The sequence below is a fragment of the Balaenoptera acutorostrata genome, chromosome 15 (assembly GCF_949987535.1).
Source record: "Balaenoptera acutorostrata chromosome 15, mBalAcu1.1, whole genome shotgun sequence".
In the NCBI taxonomy this organism is placed as follows: Eukaryota; Metazoa; Chordata; class Mammalia; order Artiodactyla; family Balaenopteridae; genus Balaenoptera; species Balaenoptera acutorostrata.
Window position 1 is genome coordinate 62,970,772 of NC_080078.1, and position 24,669 is coordinate 62,995,440.

The 24,669-nt window shown below is 51.5% G+C and overlaps 1 protein-coding gene across 1 annotated transcript; it reads left to right on the forward strand.

Annotated features, from left to right (window-relative positions):
* Positions 1-825: 825 nt before the first annotated feature.
* Positions 826-24,669, forward strand: XKR7 (XK related 7). Its single transcript, XM_057529907.1, has 3 exons — positions 826-1,418; positions 21,883-22,085; positions 23,368-24,669. The coding sequence occupies exons 1-3, from the start codon at positions 826-828 to the stop codon at positions 24,321-24,323; spliced, it is 1,752 nt and encodes a 583-aa protein (XP_057385890.1). The 3' UTR covers positions 24,324-24,669.

Consider the following 24,669-nt stretch of genomic DNA (forward strand, 5'->3'; position numbering starts at 1 on the left):
CTCCTTGGATCTGTGATCCAGACTTCCTTGAAAACATGCCCTCCGGTCTCAGGCCTCCAGGCCTTTGCACTTGCTCTTTCCTCCACTTGGTGTTTCCTCTCATCCTTTTCCCTCTGATGTTGCCCCCTTCCCAGCCTCTGTTCGACTAGGGCTGTGGCCAGATGAAGGCAGTCCCTGAGGGAGGGAAAGGGGAGAGTGGGAAGAGACAGCAACTCTCAGAGCTGCACTTTACTCAGCTTAAATAAGAAAAAGACAATAAGAAAAGAGACCTCTCAAAATCAAAGAAAGGGATGGAACAATACGTGAACACTTTGGAAACTAGGAAGTGGGGTGTTAGCATGGGGGGGTGCCTGCCTAAGAAGCCCCTTACTTTCAAGTCCCTGGTCCCCTACTCTCCTCAGACCCAGACCACTGAAGGTAAACAGAGGAGATAAATGGAAGAGGAGAGGATGGAGAGAGGGATGGTGAAGAAAAGAGGAAAGAAGGAAGTGGAGTGAGGTGGGGGGCTTAGAGGCAGAAAGCATGTGGCTGGAGCCCCACGCCTCTGAGGAAGGAAGGGGAGGGTGACCTGGGATGCTCTCCCCTCCCCTCCCCCTCTCCATTCCCTGGAGGGCTGCCCCCATCCGGCCACAGCCCAGGCGGGGTGGGGGAAGGGCGGGGGCGGGGGCGGCGCCGAGGGGAATGAATAATTGAAGTGTAGGGGAGGAGAAAGAAGAAGAGGAAGAAGAGGAGGAGGCGGGAGCCGCCCGCACAGGGTCCTTCCCACTCCGCACCCCACCCCCCTCCGCCGCCCGGAAGTCGCTCCCCGCCTCCTGCTCCGCCAACATGGCCGCGAAGTCGGATGGAGCGGTGGCCGCGGCCGGCCCGGGGCCGGAGGGGGCGGCCGGAGGAGCTCGGGGCGGTGCGGGTGGGCGCGGGGAGGCGGCGGCGGCAGCCGGGGACCCCGGGGTAACCGGGGCGGGAGGCCCGGGGCCGCGCTACGAGCTGCGGGACTGCTGCTGGGTGCTGTGCGCGCTGCTCGTGTTCTTCTCCGACGGCGCCACGGACCTGTGGCTGGCGGCCTCCTACTACCTGCAGGGTCAGCGCACCTACTTCGGCCTCACGTTGCTGTTTGTGATCCTGCCCTCGCTTGTCGTACAACTGCTCAGCTTCCGCTGGTTCGTCTACGACTACACGGAGACCGCCGGGGCCCCGGGACCCGCAGTCAGCACCAAGGGCAGCGGCGCCGGCGGGCCGGTCATCAGCACCAAGGACAGCGCCGTCGCCTTCCGTACCAAAGAAGGCAGCCCTGATCTGGGCCCCCGACCTGAGCCCTCCTCGGCCAGCGCCTACCGCCGCCGCTGCCGCCGCTGCCGCCGCCTCTGCGTCTGGCTACTGCAGACCCTCGTCCACGTCCTGCAGCTCGGCCAGGTCTGGAGGTAGGAGAAGCTCAGGTGGAGAGAACTGAGTTGGAGGAGGGGGAGGTGGTAAGGGGCTGCCTGCCGCCCCAGCCTTTCTCTGACCCTCCACGCCCGCTCCTGTCCTGACCTCCGCCCCGCCCCACCCTATTGCAGCTCTGATTCCTCCTCTGCCAGCTCCTCCCTGACCTCTGCCCTCTAACTCTGACCAACCTCAGTACCATCCTCTATGATCGGGCTATTGAGGGAAGAGGGAATGGGGCAAGAAGAAAGAGAAAGAGATCCTCAGGGGTGTGTGAATGAGGAGGGCCCAGGGCCGATGGAGATGAATGTGAAGGTTGGAACAGGGCCCCAGGGCTCCATCCAGCCCTTTCCCACTCCCCTCTTCCTGAGTGCTGAGCCTGAGCCTGGGCTTAGGAAAGATCTCAGAAGTCCCTCTCTGCTCTCAAAGATTCTTAGTTCGGAACTGCAGTCCATTCCCAACCTCCCAGGAGAAACAGAATTCGAGGCAGCTAAATGAATATCCCACCCAAACTTTTTGGACTTTTGGGAAAGGTTGTGGTGGACCCAGCTGAGAAGATGTCTAGCTCCTTCTGCCTCCTAGGACTTCCCCAGTGTCTCTGCAGCACCCACCGCCCCCCGCCCCCCCGAAAACAGAGCCATGGGGATATGGGATCTTGAATCTGAGATTAGATAGCCACTATCTGTCCTTTCATCTCAGGACAGTAAGACAAAACCGAAGCTTTGTACAAGCAGCCCAATTCTAGGCTTCTTCCTCTGCCAGGACTGAGGGTGGCTGCTGAGCTGAGCTGAGTTAACTGGAGACAGGGGGAATTCTGGACCTAGGGTTCCCCTTGAGTCTGTATTGCTCTAGTAGCTTAGGCTCTACTGTGCACTGACAGAATGAACTTGTCTGCTATTTGATCTTACACAAACCCCTCCTCCCTCCAAGCCTCAGTTTCCTCACCTGTGAAGAGAGTGCGATTCCCTACTCTTCTCATCTCATTGATCTACATTACATTTTCTTACCTATTGGGATGGTCAGGTGAGAGAAGGTCTTGGTAAAGGCCCTGCAGACTGTAACATATTTTAGGAATGCAATAGATTATCATGATTATCACACCTGTGGGGAAAACATGGAAAAAGTCAAAGTCACTGTGGAGTAAAGGGTGATTATTGCTGTTGTTATATTTATTCTGCTACTTGTTAACTTATTGTGCTTAACTCAGAAGATGCAGTTCTGAGCTGAGGGTTGGAAAGAGGACTCCCAGGGTTTGTCCCAGCTGCTCACTTGCTGTGTCACCCTTGTTGTGTTGCCAAATCTCTCTCTGACTTGGTTTCCCCATCTATGCCTTGCCTAGATGATGTATATATTCCATTTAGCTTGCCCTGGGGGGAAAGGTGGGAGGAGCTCTATCCACACTAGGTGGTGTTATTATTATTAGCTTGACACAAAAAATATTCATGTCTACATCCAGGAACTAATCTGCATTTATCATTCTGTGCCCGAGTGGACAGATGGTGAAAGATATTTTTAGATTCTGAAATGGTAACTTCCTATTCTTGGTAACCAAAGCTTCATCCCCCTTTCCCTTCAGCCTAAAATGGGCCAGCTGCCCCTTGACTCACTGGCTACCTCATAACCCCTTTCTCCCATTTTCAGAATCTACTTACAAGAAATGCATACTTCTTTCTTGAACATAAACTGAATTTCCCTCAAACAGAGCAAAAAATGACCATGGGGTGGAGGTGGGGGTCTCAGGGGAGTGGCTGCAGATGGCTGAGGGTCCATTGAACTCCATCGTTTCTTAGATAAAAGGGCTAGCAATTTCTACTCTACCCTATTCGTAAAATGAGGGGCTTGGGATGAGATGATTTTGCAGGGATGACAAATTAATGGCTCTTAGGTTGAACCTGGCCTACAGAAGTGTTTTGTCTGGCTTGCATAGTATTTCAAAAATCCAAAATCCTAGCTTCTCTTGAAAAAAAAATGCATCTAGCAATATCAGGCCTGGAACAATTTAGACAGGGTATATGTGCTTCAGTTTGTCCGGTTCCATTCTCTTTGATCACATCTGGACTCTTTCACTTAGGCATTAGGGGCATGAGAGCCCTAATTTACAGTTCTGTAACAATTGTTTCATTAAGCATTCACTTTGTGCCAGACTACTGATTGCCTTTTTACCTGCTTCATCTCCTGTATCCCTCCTAATAATCCTGCAATGTGGTTGTATTATCATTCCTGCTTAACAGATGAGGGAATGGAGGCTCAGAAAAGGGACATCCTTGCCCAAGGTCACATGGCTAGGGAGTAAAAGCCCTGGGACTCAAGACTCTCTGCCTTCAAAGCCCAAGTTCAATTTATCTCCCCTGCAATTCTGCCACTAAAGTGTCCTCCAAGCTCAAAGAATTATGAGTCTGAGATACCAAGATTCCAGGATGATAGAAAGTCAGGGCTTCTGCTGGACTGAGATAAGAGTGGGAAAGGAGGGGGAGGGAGTTGAACTATGTGGATAAGGATGGGGAGACCGTGTATATTGTCAGGAAAGTGCTGGATTGGGGGTAGGGTGGGATCAGGAGACTTCATCCAGGTTTGTAACTAGCTGGCTAGGTGACTTTGGGCAAGACTTTTCCCACCTCTGGGCCTCACTTTCCCTGTATGTAAAATGAGAATAATAGATTTGATGACCTTAAGAGCTTTCGCTTTTCTGGAATTCTGACTCTGGGTCTATATCAGAGCTAAACCTCTGGGCCCCTGTCCCAAAAGCTTTGGATTCAAAAATGGCTGAGAGTCTGGCTAAATGGAGAGAAATCCAGACAAGAAGCCACCAGAGTTGGTATTCCTAGAAACTAAGCAATGTGGTAAGCAAACATGAGGTTCCCACAAAGAACAGGTTCACTGTTCAGCGGGACTTGGTGCAGATGTTCTGAGGGGTGGAACCCAGGGTAATGAGGAAGGAGATGTGTGTGTGAGACCTGCATGATCAAAGCTGAGGGACTGGCCATTCATTCACCTGCTGATCCCACGCCCCCAGATCTGAATAAATTAATTTGAATCATAAAGATATCTTTCAACCCCTTATGCTTGCACAATGCTGAATCAAAAGCTTGAATACTTTGAGGAGCTAGTAACACAGACTGTGTCAGTACATGGGTGTCAGACAAGGGGACAGTATGGGGCAAGCAGTGTCCTAGAGAAGCTGAAGCTTCCACCCAGCTCCAGCTGATGGTGCCACAAGAAATCATGGACCAGGTGTTGTCAAGTCTTGATTTCTCACGAGAAATGGGAAATTGGGATTTTTTTTTTGTGAATTCTGCCAGTATTCAACTACTAATTAAGGTTCTTAAAAATAGTGTCAACCACAGGAAACATATGTGGGCCTATCCTCTTTGTAACCTCTGGCCAGCTCCTTACAATTGATTGAGGCCCTTTCTTCTTCTGTTCCCAAACAACCCTGCAAGACGCATGTTATTATTTTAATCACAAAATGGGGCTCTGAGGAGGGAGAGCAAGGGAAGGAATTCACAGACATTATGCACCCTCCATGTCTCAGCAGGCCCCATGTGAGGTGCTCTAGGCATGTGATCTTGTTCTGCCCCAAAACCTTCCCTCTGGTGACAGTTGATATACCCATTTATCAGACAAGAAAGTGAGGCTTGGAAAAGTCAATGAACTTGCCGAAGGTCACCCACTGAGCAAGTGGGGGAGAGGTGAGGTGTCAACCCACCTTTGTCTAATTCCCAAGCCCAGGCTCTATCCCTGACACCACCACACTGGCTGCATTAGAGGATCCCAGAGCAATGGCCCAGTACAGAGACAGATTGATCCCTGAGAGAACACACAGATCCTCTGGTCAGACATGAAGCTGGCTGGGGGCTGGACACCAACCTGCGTTTTCATGCCCTTCTGCCCAGCTCCCACCCCCAACGCTCTGAGCTGTTAAGCCACTCAGCACGTTAAGCCAATTAAAGTCCTAACCCTGTCCCCTTTGACCCTGTGGGCAGGAGAGCAGTAAGCCATGAATCCTGCTTTCCCTAATCTTAAAGTCACTGGGCCCCAGCTTTGCCCAGATAAGCGTGGTTTGTTAAGCCAATTAGTGGAAGACAATCTGGCATGGGATTCCTCCCAGGCTGTCAGGATCTGGGGACCCCAAAGTGGGAGGGAGGGGAAGGAAAGAGGCAAACTGGACTTTGAAGGCCCTCCCTCTACCACACTCTCTATGTCTAGGCCCCAGCACTGCTCCCTCTGCCTCCTCACAAGCCCTGCACTCCAGAGAAGTTCAGAAATGAATTAGTGACCTACCTGGTATGAAAGTCAGGCTCTGGGGCTCCTCTCTGGGAAGCTCTATTCTTTGCGTGATGGTTAAGAGCATGAACTCTGGATTCAAATGTCCTCAGTTCTAATCCTGACCATACCACTTTATATGTGCGATACTGACAGGTCACATAATCTCTCTGTGCCTGGGTCTCATCCTTTATAAACTAGAGACCACATGGTATCACCTCTTGGGTTGTTTTGAGGTTTCAAGAGATAATATACCAAGGGTTTAGCAAAGGGCTGGCTACCAAGGGTTTAGCAAAGGGCTGGCCATCGTTAAGTACTCAGAACCCCTGGCAATGGTTAGGACCATCAGCCCGGGCTTTGTTCCCTGTAGAAAGAGGTTTGTTCACTGAGCGGGTGGCCTGTGAGTGGGCAGGAGGGCAAGAGGGCCTTGAAGGACCCTGAAGCCATAGGGACACGGCAGCTGTGCATTTAATCTGTAGTCATTCATTCCACAAATATACGGAGCACCTGCTGTCTACCAGGCACTGCGCTAAGTGCTGGAAATACAGTGGTGAACAAGACAAAGTCCCGGCCCGCTTGGAGCTCAAGAGTCTAGTGGGGGAAACCAATAAACAAACAAAATAAAATATAATATATATTACCTAATATAAAATATAAATATAATATATAATATAAATATAATACATAATATAAAATATAATGGGTCAGATAGTGGTAAGAACTATGGAAAAAGTGAAACGGAGGAGGGTGTGGCCCTTCAAGATAAGGTGGTCAGGGCAGCCTCTGTGAGGGGTGGGCACGTGGGCAGAGGGCTGAACAGGGTGAGGGCAAGCTGTGTGGATGTCTTGGGAAGGGTGTTCCAGGCACAGGGAAGGAGCAGAGCAAGGAGAAGGCCCTGTGGCAGAGCAGAGAGCTGGGGGGAGATTGTAGGAGACGATGGTGGACAGAGTGGCTGGGGGTGGATGACGCAGGGCCCCACAGGCCGGGGGGCAGGATTGGGACTTTCACTCTGCATGAAGTGGGGAGCCCAAGAGGATTTGAGCAGAGTAGGAACAGGGTCTAGACTTATGCTTTACAATGCGCACTCTGGCTGCTGGATGGAAAATGGACTGGAGGGAAGCCAGGGTAAGCCTGGAGACCCACAAAGAGACCCACCCTCTATGATCCAGGTGAGAGAAGATGGGGGCTGGACCAGGGCAGTAGCAGAGGGGGCGGGGGTCTGTTTCAGGCATAGCAGGCAGGATATCTTTCCTTCTTTGGTCAGTTTCCTCAGTGGGGCAAGACAGTTAATGGTTAAGAACTCATACTCTGGAATCAGCCTTATCCTGTGCCTGCCACTTTCTGTGATTTGGGGCAAATGGCATAACTTGTCTGTGCCTTAATTTTCTCATCTGCAAATTGGACATTCTTACTGATAGTATGTGTCACATGTGGCTTGGAGGAGTAGTAAATTAAAGAATGTATGTGCAGTGTTTAACACAGTGCCTGGAACACAGGAAGTGCTCAATTCTCAGGAGCCATTACTAGTTGTACAGTAATAATACAAGTATATAAGTAATACAAAAAACAGGTCAGGAGTTGGATTCCATAGTGGTTTTCAAACTGTGTTTCACCTCTTACCATCATTTCAACCTGAGTATCTCAAGTTTCTCTTTCTTGATATGATGGTCACGTGTCTAAGATTTTGTTTCGACAGTCCTACAGCTGAAACATGTTTACAACCCCCTGAACTCGGTGACTATCCACAAGGTCCCTCCCTGCTCTGACCTTGCAGGGTTGTTCCAGTCTAGCCTCACCACCCACCTCCTGGGAGACCCCTCTCTAGGTCTCTCTCCACCCGGCCGCCCTCCTCTCCCTGCCCAGCTGGCAGCAACAGGCCATTAGAGCAGCTCCTAACAGACACAGCGGCGGCAGTTGGGCCCAGCGTCCCCTGTTTGATCTATAAAGACCACACAGGAGAAGCCCTGGGGGAGGAGGGAGGGCTGCCAGGAAATGGCTTTGAACCCCCGGCAGCTGGGACGAAGGTCCCCAGGGAGAGGAAGGAAGATGAGTTGGGATCTTCTCTGGCCTCTCCATTCACCACTCTGCCTTTGTTAGGGCCTCGGAATTCCTCCTCTGGGAAATCCTATCAGCCTCCGGTCTCCCCCCAACCCACTCCTCCCCATCCTGTCTCCACCTGCGGCCAGAATGGTAGTTCTAAAGCTCAGAGCTGACCCTGCCACTCTGTAGCCAGAGGGCCAGCCCTGGCTCCCCTCTGCCCCTTGAGCGAGTCTTAATGCTATAGCCTGGTGTCAAGCCCCGCACCTCCCACCCTTTCATCTCCTCACTGCTCTTCCCTCCCCCCCAAATAAGTCACATGCTCTTTTTCTTCATGCGTCTAAGCAGCTGCCTGCAGTCCTTCCTTCAGCAACACCCCGCCCCATCCTCCTCCCAGTGAAACTCTGTACATCCCACAAGACCAAGCTCAAATGCCACCCCTTCTGAGACGCTTGCCCTGAACAAACTCAACATGTGCCACCCTCTGCCCCTCAGACCCCACCTCCCATTTCCTCAATCAGGCTAATTGTTGTCATTTTTCATCTAAAATGAAAACTGCTTGGTTGTTTTGTCTGTTTAAAAAGGAGCTGTATGCTCTTGTTGAAACCTCAGGCAGTGCAGGAAAGGTGCAAAGAAGACTCCCCTCCACTTATTATCTCTGGGGGCGCAGAGGTGGGGTTAAGGGAGATTTTCCCTTACTAATTAGATATTTCTTGTATCACTTGATGATTTTACTCTGATTTTTAATTAACCAAGAAATACATTTTACCTGCATACATTTTAAAAACATGTATACCTGCTTTTAAAGAGTCAGATACTACTGAAAATTATAGTCACCATTTATAGAGACATAGATTAGGTCATTCCTCTTCAGTCCTGTCAGGTAAGGAGTGTAATAATGAATAATAAGGACTGTGGAGCCCAAACTCTGACTCTGCCACTTAGGAGCTATGTGACCTTGGGCAAGTCACTTAACCTCTCTGGGCCTCAGTTTCCTCATCTGTGAAATGGGATAACACCCCTATACAAATGGCCATTATGAAGGCTTATTGAATTAATATATGGAACATGCTTTACACAGTATTCAACACATCATAAGTCCTCAAGTAGTGTTAGCTAGCATTATTGGCCCATGTTTCAGATGTGGAAATTGACACACAGAGAGGTAACAGCCTCCTAATACATAAGTAGCAAAGCCAGTGTTTGAAGCCATGCGGTCAGGCTCCCAAGCCCACATGTATAACTACCAAGAGATACTACCTTTTGCTAGTTAAGTGTATTCTTACAAAACAAACAATCATGTATTGCTTTGGGAAGAGGGAAAAAGTCAGAAAAGTATTTTTTTAATTTTATTTTAATATAAAGTACCCACTGTTGACATTCTGGGTTCTTCCTCTCCGACTTTCCCCCCATGCACAATTACTCATTCCTCCTCAGCCCCACAGTCCTGATCAGATTCTGTTGTGATCCTTGCCCACCTGGCTGGTTTTCCTACCAGATTAAAAGCTCCTGGGGAGTTGAGGCCTTGTTCGTTCTTCTTTCTGTCCCCCACCATGACTGGCTCCGAGCTGACACTCTGTTGCTATTGGTGGCCTTGTATCCAGCGAGCTTTGGTGAGGTCCATAGTAGGGTCTTAGAACACGAATTCTGTTGAAGCAGGGTTTGCATCTGTGGCTGATGTGGGGGGCGCTAAGGCAGTGTGGGAGCCCCTTGCTGTGTGGACACAGTGCTGAGGTCTGCTTAGGCCTTCATCCGCAGCCTTCCAAACCGTCAATGAACAAATGCAGGCTAAGGGCAATACGTATGTATTTGTACAAGATGTGGTAGAAGCAACCCCGGGGCTGAGTTCCCAGGAGGATGCACGTGTGTCTGACAGGAGATGAAGTTCCTCGTATGCAGTAAGTGCTCAATAAACGTTCACGTGAACTGAATAGAATCTTTAAAATCAGAATCTTTTTCCCCCCACTGTTAGTAACGTAACTTTATTTAAATGTTTTATTTTATATTGGAGTATAGTTGATTAACAATGTTGTGTTAGTTTCAGGTGTACAGCAAAGTGATTCAGTTATACATATACATGTATCTATTCTTTTTCAAATTCTTTTCCCATTTAGGTTATTACAGAATATTGAGCAGAGTTCCCGGTGCTATACAGTAGGTCCTTGTTGGTTATCTATTTTAAATCTAGCAGTGTGTACCTGTCAAACCCAAACTCCCAATCTATCCCTGCTCCCACCCTTCCCCCCTGGTAACCTTAAGTCGGTTCTCTAAGTCTGTGAGTCTGTTTCTGAAATCAGAATCTTGAGCAAGACATTTCTCTGCCTGGGATTCGGTTATCCCATCTGTAAAGTCCAGCTGGGGGCTTGGGAATCCTGGATGAGTTTTCCTAGGACTTGGACAAGACAGCAGAGTAGCTGAGAGCTTGGGGCACTGGTACAGCCCATGGCGCCATGGCTTCCTCACTGTGTGAACTTGGGCAAGTTGCTCCACCAGCTGGAGCTCCAGTCGCATTGTGAAATGGGGTGATAGTATTCACTCCTTAAGGTTCTTGTAAAGATGTCTTGAGATAATGTAAATGAATAGGGTCTTCACATAGTATATGCTCAGAAAATATTTACTACCAATTATTATTGGCCCAAGTAGTAGCCCATCCTACTTGCTTCATAACAAGATAGGGGGTGGGAGAAGGGCATCAAGGGTCCTAACGCTCACTACCCCTCACCCACAGATCCCCCCTTCAAGGAAGGAGACTTATTCTGTGACTCCAGAGACAGTGTGAGGATAGGTGACAACCCAAGGTTAAAGGGAGGCAGAAGCTGTTTGATAAGAAGAAAGATCTCCCTGGGTTGCCCCAAGGGTGTGAACTCCACATCACCAGACATGCATGCAGACAAACATGACTGACTTTGGCAGGGAAGCTGTAGCAGGGCCTCCTGCCTTCAGTTTGGAGGATAAGCCAGTCATCTCTAAAGCCCCTCACAGTTTTAAGAGCCTGTGGATCTAACTTGGGTGCTTTGTGATGCTTATCTGCTGGACCACAGGTTGCAAATCAGTGGCCCAAGGGCAAATCCAGCCTGAGGATGTGTTTGTCCCACACAGTATTTTTTTTCCCCTACTATTTAATGAAACTTTTTATTATGGAAAATTTTTAAATATATAAAAGCAGAGGAAACAGGATAATGATTCCTCTGTGTACCACCATCCTGCTCCAAGAATGATCATCTGCTGGCCAACCTTGTTTTATTTAGGCCAGCACCATCCGAAAGAACTTTCTGCAGTGATGGAAATGCTATATATGTATGTAGGAAATGCACTGTCCAATACAGTAGCTACTAGCCACACATGACTATTGAGCATTTGAAACGTATAACTGAGGAACTGAATTTTAAATTTTGTTTAATTTTAACTAATTTAAATTTAAAGAACCATACCATATGTGGCTAGTGTAGGACACGTAGGTGTTGGAGAGTATAGGTCTGGACCCCACCCCATTTCTTGCCCTTCCATGTTATTTTGAAGCAAGTCTCAGATGTCATATCATTGCATCCATAAATATTTCAGTACATCTCTAAAAAGATAGACTTTTAAAAAATATAACTGAAGTATGTAATACTGTTATCAAACCTAAAAAAGGAATAATAATTTCTTTTAAATTCATATGGTATCTTTAAAATTAGTTGCCAACATTTCCAAATTGAAGTTTTTGGGTTTTATTGTTTTGTTTTGTTTTGTTTTTTGCATAAATATCCTAATTTCCAGCTCTTCTTGAAAAATTGAAATTCCAGCCATACTGGGCTCACATTCTCCCATGGCAGCAATCAGCTGGAGCTGAGGGACAGCTACCTTTCTAGACACCTCTCTTTCATTCCCCAGAGCCCCTCATAATATCAGCTCGGCCCCTCTACCATCTAGGATCTCATAGATCAGAGACAAATAGAAGTGGTGCTTTCTCCCTGCCTTGATCTTCAAGTACCTTCAGATGCCACCAGGAGACCAGGATCTAACTCCTTCTCCCTCACAGGCTCATGCCATCCCAATGTCACACAGGGATATCAGGAAAAGAGGAAAGCAGGGATCAAAGAGCCTTGGGCTAGAGTATGGAGTCCTGGCTTTGAGTCTCTGCTCTGCACCCATTTCACAGATGCGGAAAGTGAAGCCCAGAGAGGGAAGGAGATCTGGCTGCACTCATACAGTGAAGAACATAAGAGGCAGGAACCTGGTCCCAAATGCTTTGCTGGAGAGGAGCTGCCTGCTTCCCTGTTGGGCAAAGAGAGGAGCACTGTCTGGGAGCTGACTGCAGTGGGCGGGTTGGGAGAGGGTCTCAGCTTTACAGGCAGAGCCTAAAATTAGTGGCAGGGAGATGTTTGGCCTTAGCCCAGCAAAAAAAAAAGTGCTGTGACTCTGTAGGGGGCTGCTGAGGAGGAAGGAGACAGCCCAGCTCCCAGCACCATATGAAATGGGAGCCAAACGTGTAAAATCACATCCTTTACTGACATTTATGACTCATTAGGCTGCCAATTCCAGGAAGGTCCCATTTTGCATCCTTGCAGGAGTGCTCAGCATTGAGGAGTGGACAGATGGGGAGGGGGCCTCAAGGCCATTCCCCCCAGGAGCTTCCTTGGCCACATTTCAGGTGAGGAAGCGGTATAATTGGAGGCCCAGTGTTTTGCAGGGAACTCACAGACTGCATCTAGGTCCTCAGCTTGATCCATGCCTGTGGTGAAATGAAGGAGTCCACCATTCCTAATCTGAGATGCAATTCCGATGCTTCAGGCTACTGACCTTGGGCAAGTCACTTCTCCAAATGCCTGCTAAATGTCTCTGGGGTCCATCCCTTCTGTCTGGGCCATCCTCACCTCTCACCTGGTAACTGGTCTCCCAACCTCCACCCTTGCCTCCCTCCAATCTGTTCCTTACAGCCAGGGTACTCCCTCTAAAATGCAGAAGTGCTATCCAACACAATCTTCACTCTTCAGATAAAGACCAAATGCTTCACCATGGTCCCCCTCATCCCTTGCTTTCTCACCTCCTTTTCTGGAGCTATAGCCATTCTGACCACTTACTGTTTCCACCTAACTCAGGACCTGTGCCCATGTTGTTCCTCTGCCAGAAACTCCCTTCCCTCCCTTCACCTGGTTAACTCCTGTGCCTGCTTCAGATCATGCCTCAGTAGCCACCTCCTTCAGAAAGCCTTCCCTGACTGCCACGCCCTTCCCAAGCTGGGGCGCTTCCCCCATAGCATTGCCTTCCTCAGCGCTGGAGCACAGAAACCAGTTGGAACATGTCTGCAACCCACAGAATGTCTGTCGTTTCAAGTCTACAGGACGATTTCATCGATGTCCAGGTTCCCCGCTAGACAGTGCCAGATGGACTGGGTCTGTCTTGCTCACCATCGTGTCCACCAGCATTTAAGCACAGCTCCTGGCACACAGTAGGTACTCAAAAATGCTGGGTGAATAAACGTCAAGTGAACCTCCTCTTTTCTGAGACTCAGTTTCCTCATCTGGAAAATGGGGGTCATGCCCACGAAACCTCACAGGGCTGCAGTGAGGATTTTAGCAAAGTACCCACAGAAGGTCTTTGATGAGTGGCAGTTATTTTCTGGAGGAAGGCGAAGACCCCAAATAAGGCCCTGCCCTGTGAACTTGTCCAGAAGGGACTTCTCTGACCCTCTGTCTCCTGAGGATGGTTTCAATGAGCACCAGGGAAAGTCAGGCGAGGAGTAGGTCTCAGCCTCGCCAGAAACTAAACTGGAAACTACAAGACCTCCTCTCCCTGCTGGAGCCTCTGAGTCTGTCAGCTTCTTAAAACCTCGTATTGGTTGAATACCCTGCACTGGGCTGGGCATTTTATACAAATCACCACTTTCTGATTTTATAGCTACCCCATAAGGTGGGCATTGAGCTGAAGGGTTCAGAGAGGGAAGCAACTTGCCTAAAACTATACAGACAGTAAATGATGGCATCAGGATCTGAACGTGGGTCTCCCTGACTCTCAAGGCTGATTCTTTCCCTCTGTACTTGACAGCCTTCACTTGGGGGCTTATAAAATACATTCACACTCCATTCATTCACTCATTCAAGAAACAAATAGATATTGAACATTAACTATGTGCCAGGCACTAGGGGCATAGCAGAGAAGAGGACAAACATGGTCCCCACACTCATGGAGAGACAGACAAGAAATATGCAAGCAAGTAAATTAGATCATCTCTGGTTGTGATATGTGTTATTAAGAAAATAGGGTAACTTGACAGAAAGTGGCAAGAGGGGTGGGTAGAATTGCTTTGGAAGGCAGGGGGGGATCTGGGAAGGCCTCTCTGAGGAGGTGACACTGACCTGAGATGGAAAGAATAAGAATTTGCCAGGTGTTGGTAAAGCCCTTTCCAGGCAGAGGCCCTGAGGCTGGAAAGAGCTTGGGGTGTTCAGGAAGAAGCAAGACCAGTGTAGCTGGAGATGTGGGAGAGGGGGAAGGCGGAGGGAGATGAAGTCCTAGAGGTAGACAGAGGCTGGATCGCACCGGGCCCCACAGGTCATGGTGAGGATTTTATTCTAAGGACAGTAGAGAGTGACATAACCTGACCTAGGATTTTACAGGACCCCTCAGGCTGCTGTGTGAAGAATACGGTCTACAAGGGCAAGGATGGAGGGAAGGAGATCAAGGTAGATGGAGGCTGCCGCTGCTTGGGGTTGGGTGGCTTGGACCAGAGTGATGACAGCGGGGTGGAGAGAAGTACTTGGGCTCAGGACACAGCTGCTGGGCCTTAATGTTATCAGAATTGGATGGGTGGGGAGATGCTCCTGATGAAAACTCCTTGGGGTAGGCAAGAATCAGGTTCCTTGGACCTATTTTGTAGGAGAACTAAAGCCCACAGAGGGATTGGACTTTCCCAGAAAGTCCAGTGAAGGCCTTGAGCCTGGGTTTCCTGACGCTCCAACTACTATTGTCACCCCTTCCCCAGTTTTCTCTAAACCCACATAATTCCAAGCAAAGCTTTTAGGTCCAGCCCTGTCCGACATGGGTCCTCCCGGACAGCCCTCTGAATACCTTCCAGGGAACTGAAGCACCTTCTCTGATGCAGGGGCCCATGGAGAGCCAAGTCTGAGTCCTAGGTCTGGCACTAACTTGCTGTGTGACTTTATACAAGTCCCAGTCCCCTTCTGGGTCTCAGTTTCTTCATCTGTAAAATAAGGATAATAATAGTACCCACCTCAAAGATTTGCTGTGAGGAATGGACAATATGTATAAAAAGGCTTAGCACAGCCTATCATACAGTGGGCGCTCAATAAGCGTGAGCTATTATCATTATTTTTGCCTGCACACTATCCCCCTACAGACTTACGGAGCAGCTGTGGGCCCAGTTGGTATAGTGTTCTGCCCCTTTCCATCAGCCCAGCCTGGTCACCCTCCAGAGCCTGCAAGCCTGGCCCACAATGGAGACAAGAGAGCTGGCCATGGTGCTGTTTCTGGATGGGGTGGGAGCGGGGGAGCCGCTGGAAGCTGCTGTGTTTTTGGCCCAGAGCTGTGAGGGGGAGTGCAGAGGGACGAGAACACACACTCGGAAACGCTGAGATCGACAGATGGAGGAGCCGAGGATGTGAGAGACGCAGACAGACAGAGAGAGCCCCAGAGTCGGGAGACGGGGAGCAGGCAGGGGAGGGCGGCCGGAAAACTGGCAGTCACGCGAGCCACGAGCTGAGCAACAGACCAGCAGATGGACCAAGCCACCGAGAGACTGAAAGACGGACAGACCAACAGGCAGTATCCAAGAGACAGCCAGAAAGACAGACAGAAAAGCAGACCTGGTATCCGAGGGGACAGACAGGCTATCCTGACATCCAAGGGACAGACAGACTGACGTTCCTGGCCTCTAAGAGCAGACAGACAGGCTGACTTGGGACCCCAGGGTCAAGCTGACTAACAGATGGACATAGTATCTGAGAGATGATGTGACCTATAGTCCAAGGACAGACAGGAGGACTGACCCAGGGTCCCAGGGTGACCCTGACTGACAAATAGATTGACTGACTGACAGTAACGGAGGAACAGATAAATAAATAGGCTGACCCTGCATTCAAGGGACAGACACAACAACAAGCTGATCTGAGCCAGAGACAGAGAGAGACAATGACCGAGGATGTGAGGACACACAAAAGACGGGTCCAGGCTGACCTTCTGCACGGAGACTGAGGCCAAGGCCAGCAGCCCTGACTGGTACCAGAGACTCAGGGCAACCCAGGAACAGAGAACAGGAGAGAGACAGGGTGACCCAGAAACTTTCTGGCTTCTTAGGGATGTGGGATCCCCTCATCCTTCTCTCTTCTGCCTGTTAGAAAGGAGCCCTCAATGCTGGGAAGTCCCTGGGCCTGGGGAGAAGGGAATGAGCTCTGTTCATCTCCTGCCCAGCTGCCTGCTCGCAGGGCTGGGGGGTCCAGAGGAGACAGCCTTTCGGATCTTTGAATGGAGGGATTTCACACCCTCACTGCTGGCTTCTCTCTTCTCTAGGCTTGGTCATTTTGCTCCCCACCCCATCCTCAACGATACACACTTACCGCTTCAATTTCCAGTTTCCTCTCAGACAGGCTTCTTCTCCAAGCCAAAGATTGGGAGTCAGCAAGTTAGATCCAAAACAGACTTCTGAGCACCTCTGTTTCCTCACCGGTAAAATGGGGGTGGTAGAGCTGTCTGTTAGGTTCTGGCTCACGCTGGCCTCAGGCAGTTTAAGGCTGGGGCGTGTCAGAGCTGGGGAGGCCCAACCAGGCTGTGGAGCATCAGGGAAGGCTTCCTGGAGGAGGAAGGACAGATGTTCTGGTTCTATGCAAACTCAGGCAGAGAAGCCCCAGGGCCTCCAAGGTCAGGAGGGAGACACCTGCAAACACTCATGCACATGTATTCATTCAACAAATATTTATCGAGTGCCTACTACACGTACTGATGCTGGGGACACAGTGGTGACCAAGATAGATGAGATCCTGACCCTCAGCAAACCACAGTGGTAAAACAGAAAATAGATGTGTAAATTAATAAATAAAATTGTTTCATAGTGTATGTTAAGAAGAAACTAAGACAGAGTGATATGAGAGATGAGAGTGATTTAGCGAGACTGGAGGGGCTGACATGGGATGGGTGGCCTGGGGGGCCTCTCTGAGAAGGTGACGTGGGAGCTGAGGAATCAGCCACGGGAGGATCTGGGGAAGGGGGTGTTTCGGGCAGAGCAAGTAGCAAGTGCAAAGGTCCAGAGTCAGGAACACGTTTGGCTGGCTTCCAGGAACCTCCAGGACACGAATGAAGCAGTGGTTTGAGACGAGTTGAGAGAAACAGAAAGGGCCAGATGGTTTAGGGCCTGCAAGTCAAGGGGAGATGCTTGGATTTTATTCCAAGTGGGATGGGAGGCCCTTGGAAGATTTTGAGATGGGGACTAGCATGATCTGACATGATTAGTTTTTAAAGTATCCCACTGGTTGCCATGTGGAGAATGGACTATGGTGGTGGGGCACAGGGGTGGATGCAGGACTGAGAAAGCAGAAGATGACGATGGCCTGGAACAGGGTGGTGTCAGTGAATGGACAGACTGGGGATGTGTTTTGGAGGAGAGCAGAGGCACTGCCCCTGAAGTTGGATTCCTTTCCCTGAGATGAGGTGTTCTCTGTAGGTGGCATCGGTCCCATTTGTGGTGAAAATCAACTTCTTCCAACTTCCTTTCAAGTAGAGTGGGATCAGATGGGCTTCCTGGAGGAGGTTTGAAGGGCACCTGCTAGTACATCAACTTTCAATTAAAAGAGAGAGGCTGCTTGATGATCAGAAGGAGCCAGAGGCCTCCACCTAGCATATGCTCACCCTCACTATGTGCACATCCCTCTACAATTTACAAATGCCCACAACAAGGGGGAAAATGAGGCTCAGAGAGGCAGAGAGATTACCCAAGGCCACACAGCATCCAGGGCACGGGCAAACCCACAAGCCCAGCATATTGCCATCTTGTCTCCTGATCCTCACCCCAGTGTCTGTGATGTAGGCAGGAGGGCAAGTGCTGGGCCCCTTTCTAGAAAAGGTAAAACTGAGGCCCAGGGAAATTAGGTTGTATGTCCTGGGCAGAGCTGTTTTAAGACTTTTGTGGGCCCCACATCTATCAAGCATATTAAAATGCAGCCATATCAAACATCGAATGTAAATTATATATACCCAGATAAAAGCCAAATTGCAGTCGACTGGCTGATATCATGCTTTGTTTTGCAGACATTTAATTAAACATTTATTAATTTTGATTCTGCAGTTTTTCCCTGTGTTTTAGAGCCAATTTTTTTCCCAGGCTTCAAATGTTTTGCTAGGCCCATGAAAACCTCGCAGGTCCTTGGCAACGAGCATTTACCACCGGCTGGAAAGGACAGCCACGATTTTTGGTCCTGTTGCCAAAAGGGGCAAGGGGCAGAATGAGGCTGAAGCGAGGCCCTTTCCCCCTCAGACTGCAGCATGGTCTTTCCACGCTCCCTGCTGACCCCATGTTCTTGGGTCTCAGAAGCCTTCTTTCTTCCCCTCCCCCTTCCTTGCTCTGGCCCAACAGCGGCCCTCGGCTGGGTAAGCCCTTTGTCTGCTGTTAGCTGGGGTGTGGGGTGTTGGGAGCTGGCACAGGAGGGGACAGGAGTGGGTGGGGAGTTGGGCAAGCAGCCTGTCAGGTGGTGATGGATGCTGGCCGGGCTGGGGCCTTTCTCATGCTGACCCAGGCCGGGAAACAGATGGTCTTCCAGCCTGAGGGAAACTTCCAGGGTGTTGCCCTCCCCCAGCTCCCCAGGCCCCTTCACGCTGGACCAGCTGGTCTCTCCTTCCTGTTCAAAGCCGGAGCCACAGGACTGGGAAAGGGAATGGGAAGGGGGAGATGGAGGCTGGGACAGGTGGTGTGCGTTTTGGGCCCTGAGAAGCTCTGGGGGCCATCCTGGTCTCTCCCCGAGTCGCCCCCACTTCTGGCATCTCCAGCTCTGCGCTCGGCTCCTCCTCTGTGCCCTGCCTTAACTCAGCCCTGTCATTTCAGGCCTGAACTAAACTGGGGACTCACCTGGCCTTCCTCCAAGCCAGCCAACAGAGTGAGCTTTCTAAGCCACCGAGCTGATCATATCACCCCTGATTCTAGGATAGGATTCAGATTTAGAATAAAATATGAACTGTTTAGTCCAAAATTTGATGCCCTTCACAATTCTAGTCTTCTAATGCTCCTCCCTAGGACAACCCTCCCCACCAGGCCTGGCAAAACACTGGCCGTTCCCCTAAAAAGCCATGTTCTCTCATGCCTCTACACCTTTGCCTTAGTTGGGCTTCCACCTAAAACGCCTCTCCGCTTCCCGTGTGCCTTCAAATGCCTACCCATACTTTAAAACGGGGATCAAATGTTTCTTCCTCCAGGGAGTCTTCCCTGGAAGATTCCAGGAAGTCTTCCCCAGCTAAAGTTACCCATCTCTTCTCTGGGTTCCACAGCATCTTAGAGCATCTATTTCAGCTCTTAGCTTGTCTGTCCTCCCGTGGGACTGTGAGGTACTTAAGGTCACAGGGCCTGGAACATAGCAAGTGGTCAAGATATGCTTGCTACGTGAATGAATGATTCTAGCTGCAGAGATCCTTATTTGGGGGGTAGGCAGGGGCCTAGAGAATAGAAGTCACAGGGAGACAAATTTCTGCTCATCAGGAGAAACACAGTTCGGCCCTGGAGCTGCTCGGAAGCCAAAGGCTCTGCCTCAAGAGGTAGCGTCTCCCTGTTCTGAGAAGTGTGTGAGCAGAGGGGTAAATGCACAGGGCTGGGAACTGCTGAAGGGATTCCAGCACTGGACGGGAGAGTTAGACTGAAGGGCCTTTGCATCTTGAGTCAGCTTCTGAGGGAACAGCCCTCTTCCCCATCCTGGGTGCCAATCCCATACTGTTTCACACTGAGGGTGTGTCTATACCAACGATTGGTCCTCAGAAGACCCAGAGATGGGAAGGAGAGGCCTAAATGGGATGTTTCTGGCCATGTTTTGGGGGGAAAGTTTGGGTCCCAGAACATTAGCTCTGAAAGGATCTCCAAAGTCTCCAAGCCCATCCCTCTTGTTGGCAGATAGAGAAGCTGAGGCCCAGAGAGGGCCACACCATTGCTAAGACCAGGATGCTCATTTGGGAAAACTCTGGGAATTAGCTGAGCACAAATTCCAGGGAGCACTGTGGTTCCTCCCTTGGGCTGGTCACACACAGCTGAATACAGAACATCCTGGAAATGCCAGCACTTCACATCTGGGAATAGACCCCCAGATCCCTGGTTCCCTGATTTTGGATTCAGGCAATAGGGTCATTGAATCTGGTGGGATTTTCTCCCCTGGTTTTGGGGGATATGACTCCTAGAGGAGCCCTCTCTGGTTTTTTTTGTTTTTTTTAATGATTTTTTTTTTTTTTTTTTTAGATTTATTTATTTCTATTTATGGCTGTGTTGGGTCTTCGTTTCTGTGCGAGGGCTTTCTCTAGTGACGGCAAGCGGGGGCCACTCTTCATCGCGGTGCGCGGGCCTCTCACTGTCGCGGCCTCTCTTGTTGCGGAGCACAGGCTCCAGACGCGCAGGCTCAGTAATTGTGGCTCACGGGCCCAGCTGCTCCGCAGCATGTGGGATCTTCCCAGACCAGGGCTCGAACCCATGTCCCCTGCATTGGCAGGCAGACTCTCAACCACTGCGCCACCAGGGAAGCCCCCCTCTCTGGTTTTATGAAAAGGGTTTCCCTGTCCTGTGTATCAGAGAATTTGGGGGTTGGGGAGCAGGGTCTGTACCTGCAACAGCCAGGAGTGGAGCTGCTGGGCAAGGAGCCAGGGCAGAGATCTGTGTGGACAGGTCCTTTGTCACCCTAATGGGCACTGCACTTTATAGTTGCAAAGTACCTTATCCATTTAATCCTCACAACCACTTTAGATGGGATCAACTAGGGCTCAGAGAGGGTCTTGTTCAAAATCACACAGCAAATTAGAAGCAAAGTCAGGAATTGAACTCAGGACTTCCAGATCCCTTCCATACCTCCTATGGGGCTACCAGAGTTCCATTCAGTTAAACAAACTTGGAATCATGCACTCAGTCATGCAGCCAATAGGACTGGCACCTACCGTGTGCTAAGAACTGAGGGTATAGCAGTCAGTTATGACCTAGTCATACTCATGGAGTTCACAGACTGGGGGAGATGGATGCATAACCAGACAGTTACAACCCACTGTGACGAGTGCTGGATTGGAGGGAAGCCGGGGAGAGGCCCCTACCTCAGGTGGCGGGCGATCAGTAGAGGTTACCTGGAAGAAGTCATATCTAAAAGCTGAGCCTTGGATGAAAAGCAAGAGTTATCCAGGTTTGGGGCTGGGGTGGGGTTGGCGGACAGGGCAAGGTGTTCCAGGCAGAGGGAACAGAAAGTGCAAAAGCTTAGCAGTGAGGGCGAGCAAATCTGTGACATGTGCAAAGCAGCTGGAGCTGTGAAGTTTGTTGGGAGAAGTGGCACCAGAGGAAGCAGCCAAGTTGCAAATGCCAGGGGATCTCTGAGCATCTTCCCTACGGGGAGAACTGGGCACTCAGACATGGGGTTGGGGAAAAGGCCAGGAAGCTGGCAACAGAACTGGGGGCTGGCACCAGGACTCTCCCTGAAGGAACCTGTGTATGGGCAAGTCTTTATGGCTTACAGTGAGAGGCAGTATTGCCTATTGGTTAGAGTGTGGGTCTGAGACCAGCCCACCTGGGTTTGAATCCTGGTTCCACTGCTTCCTAGCTGTGTGGCCTTGGACAAATGATATACCTCTCTGAGTCTCAGTTTTCTCATCTATAAAATGGGGATAATAATAGGGTTATTGCAAGCTCCAGGTAAGGTGTCCAGAATCCTGCAAAGAAAGCAGGCCCTAACTTGCCATAGCAGTAATGATCCTTATAATGCTGTATTAAAGGCTTACTTTGTGCCAGTGCTTTAAGCTAGTGAGCCCAGTGGGAGCAGCCCAACAACAGCCCCGTGAGGTGATCCTTTCAATGAGGCCGTTTCACAGCTGAGGAAACAAGCGCAGTAAGTGACTTGCCCAGGGCAACACCGCGCCCTGGCCCTTTGCACTTGCTGGGTGGCGAGGGTCTGGTTGGGAGGGGGCGAGGGGGATGAGCGCGCGCAACAGCCTGGGCACCGCGTCCTCCCGCAGGTACCTGCGCACCGTGTACCTAGGGCTGCAGAGCCGCTGGCGCGGGGAGCGGCTGCGGCGCCACTTCTACTGGCGGATGCTGTTCGAGAGCGCCGACGTGAGCATGCTGCGCCTGCTGGAGACCTTCCTGCGCAGCGCGCCGCAGCTTGTGCTGCAGCTCAGCCTCCTGGTGCACCGTGGCGGCGCCCCCGACCTGCTGCCCGGTGAGCCCCGCCCCTCCGCCTGCCCGCCCCCCACGCCCCCCAACCTCCGCCCCATGCTTAAGGCCCCCTGGGGAGGCCCTGTCCACTCCCCGCACCTCGGCGCACTCACTGTCGGGGTTTTGGAGGCCCCGCCCCTTCTACTCTCACCATTCTCCAGGCCTCTGGAGACCCCCAGGTCCCCTCCAATGGCCCCCTTACCCTCAGTGTTAGGAGACACCCCACCCCCTTGCTCTTCTCAGGCTCCCTGCGCACTACCCCCTCCCGCCCTCCTCCCCCCCCCCCCCGCCCCCACCATTGCCGGGGCAGACCAGACCTCACTTCTGCCAAGTCCAAAAAGGCCCTTGACCCCATCACCACACCTCAGACCCTCAGGGAAGTCCCCTGCCCCTGCTTTCCCCAGACTGTCCCAATCCCAGCCTGCATCTCCTGGCGACCCCTCTGCCTCACAGACCCTCTGAATCACCACCAGTTTCCAGAGAGCCTTTCCATCCACCCCTCACTGCTCTTCAGCCCCTTGGGAACTCCTCCCAGGCTTTGTCCTGGTCCCCATGAACTCACCCCGCCCACCCTCCTTGCCCCTTCTCTAACCCTAACAGACCAGGCCAACCCCGTCAGTGTCAGAGAAAAACCACATTCCCAGTCTCCATGGAGCTCCCCACGCTCCTCCCACCGCGACACTGCCCGACACACCCTCAGTGTTTCAGAAGACTCTATCACCATCTCTCAGGTTCCCTGGGCATCCCTCGCCCAGGGTCCTGGGCCCCAGTCGAAACTTCCCACCTGGGATTTTCTTCCCATGTCCTCAGCTGTGCTCAGCTTGGATATTCCTTTCCATGCCCCAGCCTCATCCTGGTGGCCTGTAGCTTCTAACAGTCCCTTCTGGCTCCTCCATTCCCTAATCATGACCCCCTCTTCACCTCCTTTTTCACTCCCAGAGTCCTGGACCCTATTTTCCCACCCTCCCACCAAGACGCCTGAACCCTAACAGCCCCATACTAGAGACCTCAACCTGACCCTTATGGAGACCAAAATCACCCACTTCCCCTCTCCCTTTATGCTCCCACCCCTGCAGAAGTACCCAGCCCTGTCCACTCTCACCCCTGCCTCAATGTTCTTGAAGACCACCCACCCAGACCCTCTCCACACCCCTCTTGATTTATAGACCCTTCCCTCACACCTCCTCAGAACCCAGATCCTGACCCAGACCCCTCCCCCTTTCCTCAGACCCCAACCCAGACCCATCCCTAACCCAGCCCACCCTGCCCCCACCCTGTCTCCGCAGCCCTCTCCACCTCCGCCTCACTCGTGTCCCTGGCCTGGACCCTGGCCTCCTACCAGAAGGTGCTGCGGGACTCACGGGACGACAAGAGGCCGCTGTCCTACAAGGGCGCCGTGGCCCAGGTGCTGTGGCACCTGTTTGCCATCGCGGCCCGCAGTCTGGCCTTCGCGCTCTTCGCCAGCGTTTACAAGCTCTACTTTGGCATTTTCATTGTGGCCCACTGGTGCGTCATGACCTTCTGGGTCATCCAGGGTGAGACGGACTTCTGCATGTCCAAGTGGGAGGAAATCATCTACAACATGGTGGTGGGCATCATCTACATCTTCTGCTGGTTCAACGTCAAGGAGGGCCGCAGCCGCCGCCGCATGACCCTCTACTACTGCATCGTCCTGCTCGAGAACGCCGTGCTCACCGGCTTCTGGTACTCCAGCCGCAACTTCTCCACTGACTTCCACTCGCTTATTCTGGTCTGCGTCGTGGCCTCCAGCTTCGCACTGGGCATATTCTTCATGTGTGTCTACTACTGCCTCCTGCACCCTAACGGGCCCCTGCTGGGTCCCCAGATGCCTGGCTGCATCTGCCCTGAGGCCCGAGGGACCTGTGGCCCACCAGCCGATGCTGTCACAAGTCCCCCGAGGTCCCTGCCCAGGACTACAGGCGCTGAGCGGGATGGAGCCCCCATGGGAGGCGAGCGTGTGGGGACCCCCACACCACCTGTCTTCCAGGTGCGACCTGGCTTGCCTCTCACGCCTGTGGCCCGCACCTTGCGGACAGAGGGGCCTGTCATTCGGATTGACTTGCCTCGTAAGAAGTACCCTGCCTGGGACGCTCATTTTATCGACCGCCGGCTCCGGAAGACCATTCTGGCGCTGGAATACTCCTCGCCTACGACACCCCGCTTGCAGTACCGGAGCATCGGGATCCCCCAGGAGCTGCTGGAGTATGAGACCACGGTGTAGGTCACAGTCTCCCTGTAAAAAGGGAGGAACTTTGGCTGATCCCACATCGAGCACAGTGTTGAGCCCAGAATTTCAGGGCCACCAGGCTGAGGGGGAGTAGATCTGTTGGTTCAAGGGTAGAGTGGCGCCCACCATTGGGTTATTTCACGGGAGGGGACAGCCTTGTGGAGGCCCCAGGCCTTGGCCCTGTTTTCAGCCCTGTGGCCCATTTCCTAAACTCCCCTGAACCAGGGCCCAGGGAACCAACTGGTGCTACGCTCCTCGTGAGCTGCCCCACTTTCATGGAGGCCTCCATATCACGGCTGGTGCTGAGGACCCCACACCCTCTCCCCTGCCTGGAGTTGCC

Coding starts and splice junctions, on each gene's coding strand:
- XKR7 (XM_057529907.1), top strand. CDS start 826: ATGGCCGCGAAGTCGGATGGAGCGGTGGCCGCGGCCGGCCCGGGGCCG. Junction 1,419..21,882: donor CAGCTCGGCCAGGTCTGGAG/GTAGGAGAAGCT, acceptor GTCCTCCCGCAG/GTACCTGCGCACCGTGTACC. Junction 22,086..23,367: donor CGCCCCCGACCTGCTGCCCG/GTGAGCCCCGCC, acceptor CTGTCTCCGCAG/CCCTCTCCACCTCCGCCTCA.